Below are 13,016 nucleotides of genomic sequence, written 5' to 3' on the forward strand. Positions count from 1 at the left end.
ACCTTCCTAACCCCCCATTCCTCAGAACTCAAGGTAAGACCCCTTGACCCTCAGGGTCATGTGGGGAAACAGGCCGAGTTCTATCTGTCTGCCCCTGCGTCCATGCCCACACATGCTACCGAGTCATCTCTGCACTCTCTCAGGGCAGGGCTGACTCACTGCTCAGGCTTTTGCCCAAAGTGAGGACTCACTCCTGCTTCCCTCAGCACCTCTCCCTCACTTGTCTGGTTTCCTCAGTCAGGATCCCAAGGCCAGCCTACACTTCCATCATGAAAAACAACCTTCCCACCCACCTTGGAAAGCTCTCATCCTAGGAGCAAAGTGGAAGCCCAGAGATGACAGCATCCAAATTCACCCAACAGGATAACAGAAGCCCCTCCTGGAAGCTCAGGAGGTCACATATCCTGCGAGAAGCCAGCAGCTCTCCGAATCTCAGGTGTCCCCCCTCCCACAGGCACTGAAGTGATCTAAGACTGGTCCAAGGGGCTGAGTGATCGGATGGAACTGGTGACCAGCAGGGTGGAAGCAGGCAGAACGGCCTGCTGAGGCCCAGGAGCTGGGGTGAGGCAGGGCCTGCGGGCATGGGGCCTGGCACCTAGCCCAGGCCCTGCAGCTCTGCCTCAGACTTGGCATGGCCCAGGGGCCGGAGAATCCGGGGTGGCCTGCCCTCAGGCCCACAGTCCTGCTCCTCGTAGCCTGGGTTCAGGTGGCCCATGTCCAGGGAGCAGAAGAGGCTGCGCTCTGTGCCTGAGTGGTGCTCTACCAGGGCCTCCAGGCTGGGGAACTCTGCTGGCAAATGCTGCAGGGAGGGGGAGAGACTTCAGCTCCAGCCTCCCTCTCCCCAGGGCTCCCACCAGGTACCCACTACCCCCGTTCACAGATCCTGACCCATTTAAGAGAGGAGGAAACTAGAGCTCAGAGAGGGGACATGTCCTGCTCACAGCAGTCAGACACCATTTGCTCTTTTCCTCCTCCCAGCCTTCAGCCTAGAAGGAAGGACGCGCATCTAAAAAGCCCCACCAGTCCAGCCCAGTCCCTCAAAACCTGAGGTCAGGGTGACTCTAGACCCAGTCAGAGGCTGTGTGAGCTTAGGCAAGCCCTTGCCCTCTCCGAGTCAGTTTCCTCCTCTCCTGAAAGTTGGGCTAGGGCGTGGGAAAGCCGGGATCCCTATAGAAGTGGGAGGCATGACCCCTGACCCCAGACTCTCTGAAACCACCTCCCGAGAGTTGGGCCCTCGGGGAGGCGGCACCATCCTCGAAGAGCCTTCAGGTCAGGGCAAAGATGGGGGGCGGGGGGCCTGAAGGCCAGTAGAGGCGGGGCCAGCAGGGCACACTGGCAAAGGAGAGCTATGTAAGGGGCAGGGCCAGAAAGAGCCAATGAGACAATCAGGGGCTCAGAGGAGGCTGACTCAGGACCTCTGCAGACAAGGGTGGGGCATAAAGGCATGGGAGCAGGGCCAAAGACAGAGGCGGAGCCTGCATTCTTACCTCCACGCAGTAGCGGCCCAGGTGGTTCCGGAAGACCTGGTGAGATACCACGCCGCACTGTGTCCGCACCGACAGACACCACTGGCCAATTGTGCCCGGCTCGGGCCACAACAGGAAGGCCCCGAGCACATCTCTCCGCAGCAGGGTGAGGGCACACTGCCTAGACAGACAGGGCAGAGGCTGAGGGTGGGACCCCCAGTCTGGGCCCAGCCTCTGGGCAATGGACGTAACAGCTCCAACAGCACCGAGGTGGCCCGAGGATGAAACGCAATTGTGTGTCATGTAAATCTGACCCAGAGTAGGCCTTCAGTAAAAGGAAGCTTTTCAAAACTAAAATGTTTCTAAGGAGTCTTTCAATTTGCTAACTCCTAGACCCAATCAGGAATATTTTTTAAAATGAGGCGTTTGCCCCTACGCGTACTCTGGAGGCCAGGAAGGGCCTAGGCTTCCTGGGAGTTCAGAGCTGACATTTAGGGAGCACTTGCCCTGTAGAACAGGCCAGGTGCTGAGGGCTTCACCTGAACTGCCTCATTTAATCTTTTCTACAGCCCTTCAATAAAGGCCCTTTATTGTCCCCTGTTTACATATGTGGAAACTGAGGCACAGGTGGTGAAGTCCCAGGCCTGCAGTCAGCGACGTTGGGAGGAGTATGCCCGTCAGGGCCTTGGGGGAGCCCACAGCCCCTGTCTCTGCCCACCCAAGAGCCTGGGCCCTGGCCAGGCCAGGTCCCTCCTACCTGGAGATGCCAGCAAAGGCCCAGATGTTCTCTGTCAAGCTGCCCTCGCTCTCCACCAGGCACGTGGAGCCGCTGGGACCCCACGGCCATGCCTCCCACGCTGCAGGGACTATGGAGGCCACCCAGGAAGGGGTCAGCAGGAGAGGGGCCATCTCCCCATGCCTGCCCGCCCCACCCCCACAGGCCCCATCACCCCCATGCTTGTCTCCTCACCAAGCTCCCTCCCCCTTGCCCCTTAGGCACACACCCAGTTCCCCAAAAGACACCCCCCACAGCTGTACAGTCACCTACGCAAGCCCTGGGGCAGACAGGCTGCATGCACTCCTGCACGCAGGCACCTATCCGAGGGGCGGCATAGCCTTGCAGAAACACACACTCATGCCACCCTCTCTTCCAGGCACAGATGCATACAGGCATGTGTCCCAGGTGCCCATGGGGCAGCCATGCTCCTCCACACGTGTGTCCTTGCATGCACCCACACTCACAGGCCTCCCGAGCCGACAGCTGCAGCTGAGTCTCATAGGTACAACCGCGGTAGGCCCCCGAGCGGATCACTTTGCTGCGAATGGCCTTCTTGCGAACCAGCGTGGGCGAACAGTAGGGATTCCCCAGGCGGGCATGGCGGGTGCCCCCACGGCCTTCCACCTCTAGCAGCTCCTTCTTCAGGCACCGAGAGGAGCCATGTAGACAGGTGGGCAGACTCAGGCTCAGCTATGTGAAACCCCCTCCACTGAAGTCCAGCTCCCCCATGTGCTCCTCAGGGACCCCCCAAGCCCCTCACCCAGCTACCCTGCCCACTGCCCACTCCCTAGCTGGGATGCTGCATACCCCACTGCCTGCCGGCCTTTCTGCTGGCAGCCGCCGGAAGGACACCAGTGCATGGACGCTCTGTGAAAGCTGATCACGGCCGAAGGGCTCCCGTAGTAGGCCAGGGTGGCCCCCAGGGCTGGGCAGTGGCTTCAGGGGCACATCCCCTGCAGGCCCCGGGCAGGGGTCTGGCTGTGCCCGCTCCTCAGGGTGCTGCAAGAGGTAGGCCAACTGGAAGGAGCGGCAGAGGATCAGGTGCAGGATCTGGACCTAGGGAAGGGTGGGAGGTGGCCTCAGCTGGGAGAGACCTCCTGGGGAATTCCTTAGGCATCAACCCACTCTCCAAGAGCACATGGCTAGCCCCTTGGCTAGGGATGCGCCTCCTCATTCTTCCTGGGAGAACTCTCACTTATCCCTAACCACCATGCAGCCTCTCATTTAACAAATACTGAGCACCTACTTTGTGCCAGGCACCATGCTTGGAGCTGGGAATATAGCCGTGGGCTAAATTCACTCCTCCCCCAGGTTTTCTGTCCCCACCCCCACCCCCACCCCCACCCCCTCCACATTGTGTGTGGATTCTCCGAGAGGAGTGGCTAAGAGCCCAGGGCCTGGAGTCCCGATACCAAGGTTCCAATCTTGGCTCTGCCACTAGGAGCTACTGTGGGATCCTAGGCAGAGCATGGCACCTCTCTGTGCCTCAGTTTCCTCATCCCCACCTCTCTATGCTCCTTTGAGAAGTCAGTGAGGCAGAGCACAGAAAACCCCCAGCACAGGCCCAGCACTTGGCTAGGACTAGTACATTCTACCCCTTTCCCTCAACAGGCTGTCTAGCCCCTACATGTTGGAACCATGCGCTCCAAAAGATCAAGGACCCTGTCTCAGCCACCTGTCACCCGAGTAGCCAGAACAGGGTCTGGTGTACAATGGGTACTGGCAATGCTCACTGCACAGAAGCAAACCCAGACTCTGCTTGTAACATAGCCAGCCAGGTGCTGCCAAGGCTCTGTCGTTCACAACACTCTGGCCTTGACTGCCAAGATCCATTCGCCCATCCACTGCATGGGAACAGGCACTGGGACAGTGTAAGAGCCAGATTCAGTCTCTGCTCTCAAAGAACTCAGTGTCTGATTAGGGACAGCCCGATGACCGAGTGTGGTTCATGTCACAGGGCCCAGAGGAGTTGGGCGTGGGCTTCAGACCCTTGAAGGGCACACTGGAGTTTGCAATGTGAGAAGGGGATGGGCACTCTAGGCAGAGAGAACAGCATGCACAAAGGCTTGGAGGGGTGACCCCGCAATTTCCAAGTGCAGGGCCAGGGCCCCACCTCAGGCCCCAGGGGATGCTGAGGCCACTAGCTTACTTCTTGGAAGTTCTCAGTGGGCAGAGCTGCAGAAGGAGCAGGTGTGGAGAGGGCGCACACTGAGCATGGCTGAGCTGAAACCTGCCCTGATGCCCAGCCTCCACGGTGGCCCCTTGCCTTGGGCCCAGATACCTCTCCAGGTTGGCTGCCCACAAAGAGGTGGCAGAAGAGCTTGCTGGCCGGGCTCCGGGGGTTTCGGGCCATAAAGGCAAACTGGCAGTCGGCTGGGCACCAGGTGGAATGGAGTATGCGCCTCAGGGCATGAGCCATCAGGAGCACCTGGGGTGGCAGCACATGATGACCACCATCAGACCCACCACCGGGCCTGCAGCTGCCAGCCCTGCTGGCCCCCCGTACCTGCTGGCAGCCTCAGGGTCTGCTCTTCCACCTGCCCAGCTTGGGGCCCACCTGGCTCCTGGGGTGAAGAAATCCTCCCTTCCTCCAGAGCTACTCAACCCTGCTTCAAATCTAAACCCCCATCCTTCACGTGCCCGCAGGGCTTGGACCCCTGGCTTCCTGCTGCTGACCTGCAGGTTCAGGTCATCACACCTGAACTTGAGGGGGACCAGGAGGAGAAGACAAGGAGGGGCAGGAGAAGGATGGGCATCTGGGAAGGGACCCCCCACAATGGCCTCCAGCTTAGTCTGGCCTCCTTCCACTGCTAGGAGAGGCCAGCCACAGGCCACCACTGGGCAGGCCTACAAAAGGCCAGGGAACTGGCGGAAATGTAGCCACACTTTGGCCACAGGGACTGCATGTCCCTGATGCTCAGCCAGGGGGTGGCCCTAGAGATTCTGGAGGGCCGGGCAGGGTGGGGGGAGGTGGAGGAGAAACCGTTGCCTGAGCTCACTCTGGGGGACAGGGCCTTGGAGAGAGAAAGTACAAAGGTGCCAGCAGGCTGGGGAGCCAAAGAGGCTCAAGGGGAGAGGCTTGGTCTGAGCTAAGACAGGGACTTGGGCAGAGGTGAGCATGTCCCGGAGGGAGGAGACATCCATCCCTCTCCAGTCCTCACCTGTACCCATGGGCTCCTACCTCGCCCTCTCCGCTGTAGATCTTGACACCCTGAAGGCTGAATTTCAGGATGACAGCCCGGCGTCTGGGACAGTCCTGAATGGGAAGAGAGTTGGCAGGGAAACAGGTATCATCTCCCAGGCCCTGCCCTATCACAGGACCATTCACTAAGGCTGGTCAGCCAGCTCCATCCCACCTGCCAGGTGACTGACCCTGACCAGTGGACCCACCAGGAGCTGGGGAAAGTGTGGGTGGCTCCCAGGGGACCACCCCCCAGCCAGGGCCATAGCTGGCCATGTTCTAACCATCTCATACTCCTCCCATCTGTGGCTGCCATCTGTGGGGCTCGAGTCTCAGGCTGCCCAAAGGAAAGGAGTCCCCAGGTGTGGGTCCCGGTTGGGCCCACCTCAGAGTGGCTTTGAGTTGGACTGTGTGTGGGGAGGGTGAACCAGATGGTCCCAAAGGACCATTCCCAACCTGACATTCCAAGGCTGTGATCTTCATTTGGGAAGTGTACCCCAAGCACCCTAGCCCACCTACCTTCAGTGCCCACAGCTGCTGCTGTACCAGCCACACGCTTTCCTGGGTGTTCAGGTCATCCACAGGGAAGGAGCCCACATACTGCTTGGGGTTGGGGGGGGTGGGAAGCAGGGAGTCAGGCCCATGGCACTTGACCCCCAACCTCCAATTGCCCCCCAGACACACACACTGCTTCATCAGGTAAGCTGTGGACTGTGATGAAGCACTGTCCATGAAGTCTGGGCTCTGCTACTTCCCCAGCAGGTGACCTTGACCAAGTCACTGCATGCTCCGAGGCCCTATCTCTTCATCTGTGCACACACACACACTCTCCAAAGCCTTGGTCAGGGAAGGCAGACACAGTAAAAGGCCCTTGACTCACAGCTCCCTTCCCCCCCTTCCCCATCCCAGGCCTGCCACCCAGTGACTGCCCCCCAGAGCACACTTGGATGGGGTGGCCCCACCCACCTGGGCAAACTTGGTGATGCACCTGGGCCTATGAGGAGCAGGACCGCAGTCAGAGGCCCTCCGGCCCCCTGCCCCAGCCTTCTGCATGGCCCCCAGGATGCCAGCTCCAAGCCCGCAGGGAAGAAGTCTACAGGGGGCAAGAGGAGGTCAGTCGGTCCCAGGCAGGCAACCCCAGTGCTCCCTATCAGAGACTGCTGCATTAGTTCATTCATTCAGTCATTCATTCGACAAATCTTTACAGAGCACCTGATGTATGCCAGGCACTGACCTGGGCACTGGGAACACAGCCCTGAACAAAATGACAAAACCCCTGCCTGCCCTCATGGAGTCATGGGGGAAGCAGACATTAAACTAAACAAGTAAGACACATAATAGGTTAGATAGTGAATTATGTCCCCCCAGAAATGTGTGTATCAACTTGGCTGGGCCATGATTCCCAGTATAGTGTGGTTGCCCTCCATTTTGTGATTGTAATTTTATGTTAAAGAGAATTAGAGTGGGATTATAACACCCTTACTAAGGTCACGTCCCTGATCCAATGTAAAGGGAGTTTCCCTGGGGTGTAGCCTGTGAAACCTTTCATCTTACAAGAGATAAAAGGAAAGGGAAGCAAGCAGAGAGTTGGGGACCTCATACCACCAAGAAAGCAGTGCCAGGGGCAGAGCACATCCTTTGGACCTAAAGTTCCTGCACTGAGATGCTCCCAGACCAAGGGAAGACTGATGACAAGGACTTTCCTCCAGAGCTGACAGAGAGAGAAGGCCTTCCCCTAGAGCTGATGCCCTGAATTTGGACTTGTAGCTACTGGACTGTGAGAAAATAAATTTCTCTTTGTTAAAGCCATCCACTTGTGATATTTCTGTTACAGCAGCACTAGATGACTAAGATAGATGGTGATGAGGTGGAAAGGGAATATGAGATACCAGGTTGGGGCTGACGTGCAGCTAGGAAGCCCTCACCAAGGAGATGAATTTGAGGAGATCTGAAGGGGTGTGGCAGCGAGCGCCCTCAGTCCTCCACTCACTGAGCACCAACTGTGCCAGCTGCAGAGCTAATATGACTTGGGCCCTGCCCCCAGGGGGTGGAGGTGGGGGTACAGACTTGTAACCAGCTTGTACAAAGTGCCAGGGGAAAGGAGGGGGCAGCCTGGGAAGGCACCACCCAGGAGGAGAGGAGGGGGCCAGTAGGAGAGTGGCAGCAAGAAGGACATTCCAGCAGTAAAATGGAGTATTCAAGGGCAGAGGAGCGAAGGCAGCTGGGCCCTGAGGTAGATGGCAGACTGTAGCCAGGCTGGGCTCAGCCCTAAACGCCAGACTAGGGAAGTCTAGTTAGGCTCTGCTTTGCAGGAAGAGCTCTGTAGTCCACCCGGTTGCCCATGAGCTGGATGGCCAGAGCTGATGAGGCTGGGGACCTGCTTCACAGACCCATGGCCCATTCAGCCCAGCCTGATTCCAGCTCCTTTCCAAAGCCCCCAACCCCTTGTGGGTCTTGAAAACCAAAACCAAGCCAGGCAGTGCACTGATGCAAGTTAGGGTGTAGAGAAGGCAGACAATGCCCCTGAGGAGGGGTGCTGAGGGGCCCCCAAGTCCAGGTTCTCATGCTTCCTGGAGTCCCTCAGCCCCCACCTTCCACACCCACTACAGTGGACGAGAGGAGCAAACCTCTCTTACTAGATGTCCTCAAGGGCAAGGAGAACACATCCTCCCCAGGCACGTTCAGGGCCACAGCTGGTGCCAATGGAGGAGAAATAAATTCATCAATGGAAAGATGATTACCAGAAAGAACAGCTGAATGCTCTGCCTGCGTCTCTAAGGACTCCTCACTGCACATGGGATCAGAGACCTGGGTTCGAGTCCTGCGTGACGCTGGGCGAGCCACCTCACCTCTGTGAGCCCCCCTTTCCTCATCTGCAAACCTAGGCTCACCTGAAGAGCTGAGGAAACTGAATGGAGGAGCAGGCACCGGCCTGATGCCAGCCAGGCTCGAAGCCAATGCTCAACAAACATGTTCTCCCAGGCAGGGCAGATGACCCAATCAGCAAGGTACACAGAGCTTACTTGCTAGTCTGTAGTGCACAATTTCACCTGTTTTTCCCCACATCAAAGATGCGGTGAAACTCATACGCAATTGTGCACTACAGATTAGTAAGCACAAATAAGCTCGTGCATACCTTGCTTGTGGGTAATGCGCCCCTGCTCCCAGGAGATGGGGACCCCAAAGCCTGCTGTTCTGGAAGAAGCCTGGATGGGCAGTGAGGTCTGTTTTCAGTCCCCCTTGTACTGGGCCACACCGCTGGGCGACCACCCAGTCTGGGAGGGCAGGGTAAAAGGGAAAACCCACAAGGGACCTGGCTCCAGTGGAGAGAAAGCAGGTATGGGACACACGGCCCTGGGCAGGACATGGGTGCATCCTGGGTCTGCCTCCACTCAGGTTCAGGAGTCCTCGGGGAAGGAGGGTGTAGATGCTCTGAAACTGACACTGGAAGGGCCCCCACTTCTGCATGTCTGTGACCTCCAATCCCAGGCTCAGTCCAGCGTGGCAGTGCCAAAAGCGATCTACCAGCGTAGGAAATGCCAGAAAACAAAGGTTTTACTTCCCTGGTGCCTCTCTCCTGCACTTTGCCCCTCCTGCTTCCTTTCTGGGTGTCGCACCCCACCCCCACTTTCGGATCATGATCACTTTTCGTATCATGTCTATTACCTATTGTACATTTTAGGTTTTCAAGATAATAATGTCAGATGGGTACCAGCACTAAAACATTTTACTGGTTCCAGGTAAAGAGATGGGGGCTTCCAGGAAACCACCTTTTAATTTCACAGTCACATGGAGGTAAGCCCTGTACCCCCAGGTGGTGGGCAGAGAAGAGGCTCAGAGACTGAAAAGTAAACAAGGGGGAAGGGAGTGAAGGAAAGACAGGAAGAAAAGGCAGCCCCGGAAGTGGGAGCAGAGAGTGAGGAGAGAGAAGAGAGGTGGGAGGCTGGAGAGATAAGAAGCAGATTCCGCCTCCTGCCGTCGGTGCGAATACAGCCACTCAGGCACCAAGCTGTTCATGGAGAGGAGCCACACTGGTTATCACACACTCACACATTAGCTCACACAGTGGAGACAGCTGTGTCTACGGCTGCGAACAGCCTCCTTCCTCCAGATCCAGGGTTGGCTTCCTCGGGGCCATCCCAGTGTCTCAGCTGTGGGGTGGGGTGGGCAGGCCAGGCCACAGGCCCTGTCACGGGACATCACCTGGTCCTTCCCTCCACTCCCCATCCTTAGCCTTCTTGGAAACCGGAAGAGTCTCCCTTTCTCCATCCCCCCTCCCGAACCTGAGGGGCACAGCACCTTCAGCCTCAAGCCGGAGGAGAGAGGGTGCCCCAGGGGACCAGGGAGGGCACCAGGCTTACTCCAACCTTGGAAATAAACCTGCTTATCAGTTCCAGGCACAAATAGCCACTGATCTCTTGGGACCAGACCTATCTTGCAGATGTTTTGCTGGAAGCCTGGTTGGGGGGGGGGCACCTTCCTAAGGGAACACGTTTGGAAAGAGACAGGGGGGCTCTCTTGCTCCTCTGATCTTTTGCGGGTGACCCTGCTTTGAGGCAGGAGACTGGATGGGTTCATCTGCCTCTAGGGTCAAGGAGGGAGGCCCACCACTGCACCATAGCTGAGCTATACTGTGGGGAGCAGCCCACCCCCAAAGCATCCTGGGAGACCATGCCACCAGCAGACATTGGGCTCAGAAAACAGCAGCTCAAGTAGGCAAAGTCATCTGCCAAGGTGGGGAAGCTGGGAAACAATTCCAGGTCTCTGGGGATCTTCCTCTAGGCCATGGCAGTGCTGGCCTCTACTCAGAGCCACCCCACCCCACCCCCACCCAAGTAAGCAGGGTGTCCACCTTTGGAGGTTGAGGGGTCAGTCAGTCCAGGAGTGGGTGAGGCAAGGAAGCAGCTGCAGCAGACAGCAACACCTCAGGTGTTGGGCCCTCATCTGACCAGCAAAACAGCTGCTTCTGGGCCAGAAGGTCTGGTGGCCAAGTGTCGCCCCCACTGCTTTTGACTCAGCACACACAGGGGAGCCCCTAGCTCCAACACACCTGGTCATGCCACCCCCTCCTGGCCTAGGGGTCACACAGACAGGGCTCAAGAACGTGGCTTGTCGGATCCAATCCATTTGGGGATGTGGCCTTGGTCAAGTCACTTACCCTCTCAGCCTCCACTTCTCAACTGTGAAGTGGAGATAATAGTAGCTGCCTCCCAGGACTGCTCTGTATTTGCTCCTTGGGAGACTATTTCCTCGAGCCGAATATGTGCCAGGCACAGTCGCAGATGAACAAAAAACAACGTCCCAGCCCTCAGGGAGCCCAAGGTGGAGGAGGGGGGCGGGACGGGAAACAAACATTTCAAGGGGCTTTACGCGACTCGGAGAAAAGTAAAGTAAGCTAAAGAGGACATGAAACGTGCGAGGGTGTGCGTGTGAGGAATGCTATTTAATGCGGTGTCATCGAGGTCGGCCTCTCTAAACAGACAACATTTGAGCGGAAAGTGTGGGTTTCAGGATTAAGTGGAGCCGAAGCCACGTAAGGGGTCGGCGCCTGTGCAGTGCAAAGCGCTCCTCGGCCTCGGATGTCATCCCTGCGGCCACTACCGTAATTCCCCGTGAGCGCGGCCAGCCCCGGGCGGAGTACACAGACGCCGCAGACTAGGGGCGAGCAAGGCAGGTGACGGTGGAGGCGATGGCGCAGTGGAGGGTGATGATGGTGACGGAGGCCAGTGCCGCGGTCTCCCTCACTGCGAGGTCCTCCCCCCAGCTCTGCGCCCGGGGACCGAGCTCCCGCCGACCCGCCAGGCTGTCCCGGCCCAGCCCCGGCCCCAGCCCCGGCCCCAGCCCCGGCCCCAGCCCCGGCCCCAGCCCAGCTCCTCGCCGCTCACTCACCGCGGACGCCGCGTCTCGGGTCCCGGCTCTGCAGCGTCAGGCCGTGCGCAGCCGGCAGCCCGCCGCATCTACGGCGCCACCGCGGCCCGCGCCCGCCCCCGCCCTCTCCGCCCCCGCGCCCCACACGTGGCCGCGGGAACCCACACTCGGAATCACCTGGCGGCGGCGCCCGCGGAGCAGCTCCGCTCGGCCGCGCCGCCCAATCAGCGGCCTCGAGGGGCTTTGTCGCTGCCCACGCCGCTCGCGCCCGGGCGCCCCTCCTTAAAGGGCCGGAGGGGCTGTCTCCCGCCCGCCCAGAACACCTGTTCTTAGGCTAGGGGCTCATAGCCCTCATTTATGGCTGTGTTCCTGGCGTCCTTCTCCCTCTCACCACCCTCCTCACCCCCCTCATCCCCGGCAAGCTCCTTCTGGTCATGCGAGAAGCAGCTCCGACGGCTCCTTCTCCGGGAAGCCTTCCTTGACCACCACTCACTCTTCTTCATTCTACGCAGAGCCCCCAGGGCTGTCTTTCTTGCTCTTTTGTTATCTGTCTCCTCTTACTAGAGCGCAAGTGGCACTGGACCGGGGCAGGGGCGAGGGAGCGGAGTCCATCCCCAGCGCGCAGGACAGGGCCTGGCTCCTTGTAGGCATTCCGTGATTGTTTTTTTGTTTTTGACGAATGAACGAATGCGCTCAGAACCCGGCCTCTGGGCCAGTTTCACCCTTCTCTCGGCCCCTAGGTGGCTTTGGGGTGGTGATGGGGAAGGGTGGCGCATCCTCTTTCTCACCATCTTCCGGCTGGGCCATTCTACGAGGATTAACTGAGGCTCCCCAGCTTAGGATCTGACATCAAAAGTCTTAGAATGAACGTTGATCACTGCGCACGGGCATCCCGTCCCTTGGGTTACACATAAATCCACACAGATGGAGAAAACTGGTGAGCAAATCCAGGCACAAGTGTCAGAAACAGCTTTGAGCTACAGAGCACTTTTACTGCCATCAGGCCAGGCATCCAAAAGAAAAAACCAAAGCCATTGCCGTGGAGTTGATTCCAACTCACAGCGACCCTAGAGGACAGAGTAGAACTGTCCCAGGCATACTATACCCATAAAAACCCATTGCCATTCAGACTCACAGTGGCCCTATGGGCAATGAAAAATAAAAAGCAGATCCGGATTCAGCCCAGCCTTTGTTGTGTATTAACCCTGAAATCTGCTGACAGAAAACACCAGAAAGTGCCTGTTAGTCATCTAGTGCTGCTGTAACAGAAATACCACAAATGGATAGCTTTCACAAAAGGAAATTTATTCTCTCACCATCTAAAAAAAAAAAAACCAAATTCAGGGCATCAGCCACAGGGGAAGGCTTTCTCTGTCGCCTCTGGAGGAAGGTCCTTGTCGTCAATCTTCCCCTGGACTAGGAGCTTCTCGGGCATAGGAACCCCGGGTCCAAAGGACGGGCTCTGCTCCTGGTACTGTTTTATTGGTGGTATGATATCTGACGGCGCTGGTTTTTTTTTATTGGTTATGATATCCCCATGTCTCTCTGCTCACTTCTCTTTTACATCTCAAAAGAGATGGACTTAAGACACTAATCCTGTCAATCTCATCAGTATAACTGCCACTAATTCATCTTATTAACATCATAGTGATAGGATTTACAACAAAAAGGGAAATCACATCAGATGACAAAATGGTGGACAAGCATACAATACTGGGACTCA

The 13,016-nt window shown here is 57.7% G+C and overlaps 1 protein-coding gene across 1 annotated transcript; it reads right to left on the bottom strand.

Moving 5' to 3' along the window:
* Positions 1-79: 79 nt before the first annotated feature.
* Positions 80-11,363, bottom strand: SH2D5 (SH2 domain containing 5). Its single transcript, XM_049875891.1, has 10 exons — positions 11,315-11,363; positions 6,392-6,518; positions 5,945-6,025; positions 5,426-5,500; positions 4,526-4,672; positions 3,052-3,300; positions 2,709-2,883; positions 2,224-2,332; positions 1,488-1,647; positions 80-799 (listed from the first exon to the last, which is right to left on the bottom strand). Exons 2-10 carry the CDS (start codon positions 6,476-6,478, stop codon positions 596-598), a joined length of 1,287 nt encoding a protein of 428 aa, XP_049731848.1. The 5' UTR covers positions 6,479-6,518; positions 11,315-11,363; the 3' UTR covers positions 80-595.
* Positions 11,364-13,016: the final 1,653 nt, after the last annotated feature.

This window comes from Elephas maximus, chromosome 3, assembly GCF_024166365.1.
Source record: "Elephas maximus indicus isolate mEleMax1 chromosome 3, mEleMax1 primary haplotype, whole genome shotgun sequence".
NCBI lineage: Eukaryota > Metazoa > Chordata > Mammalia > Proboscidea > Elephantidae > Elephas > Elephas maximus.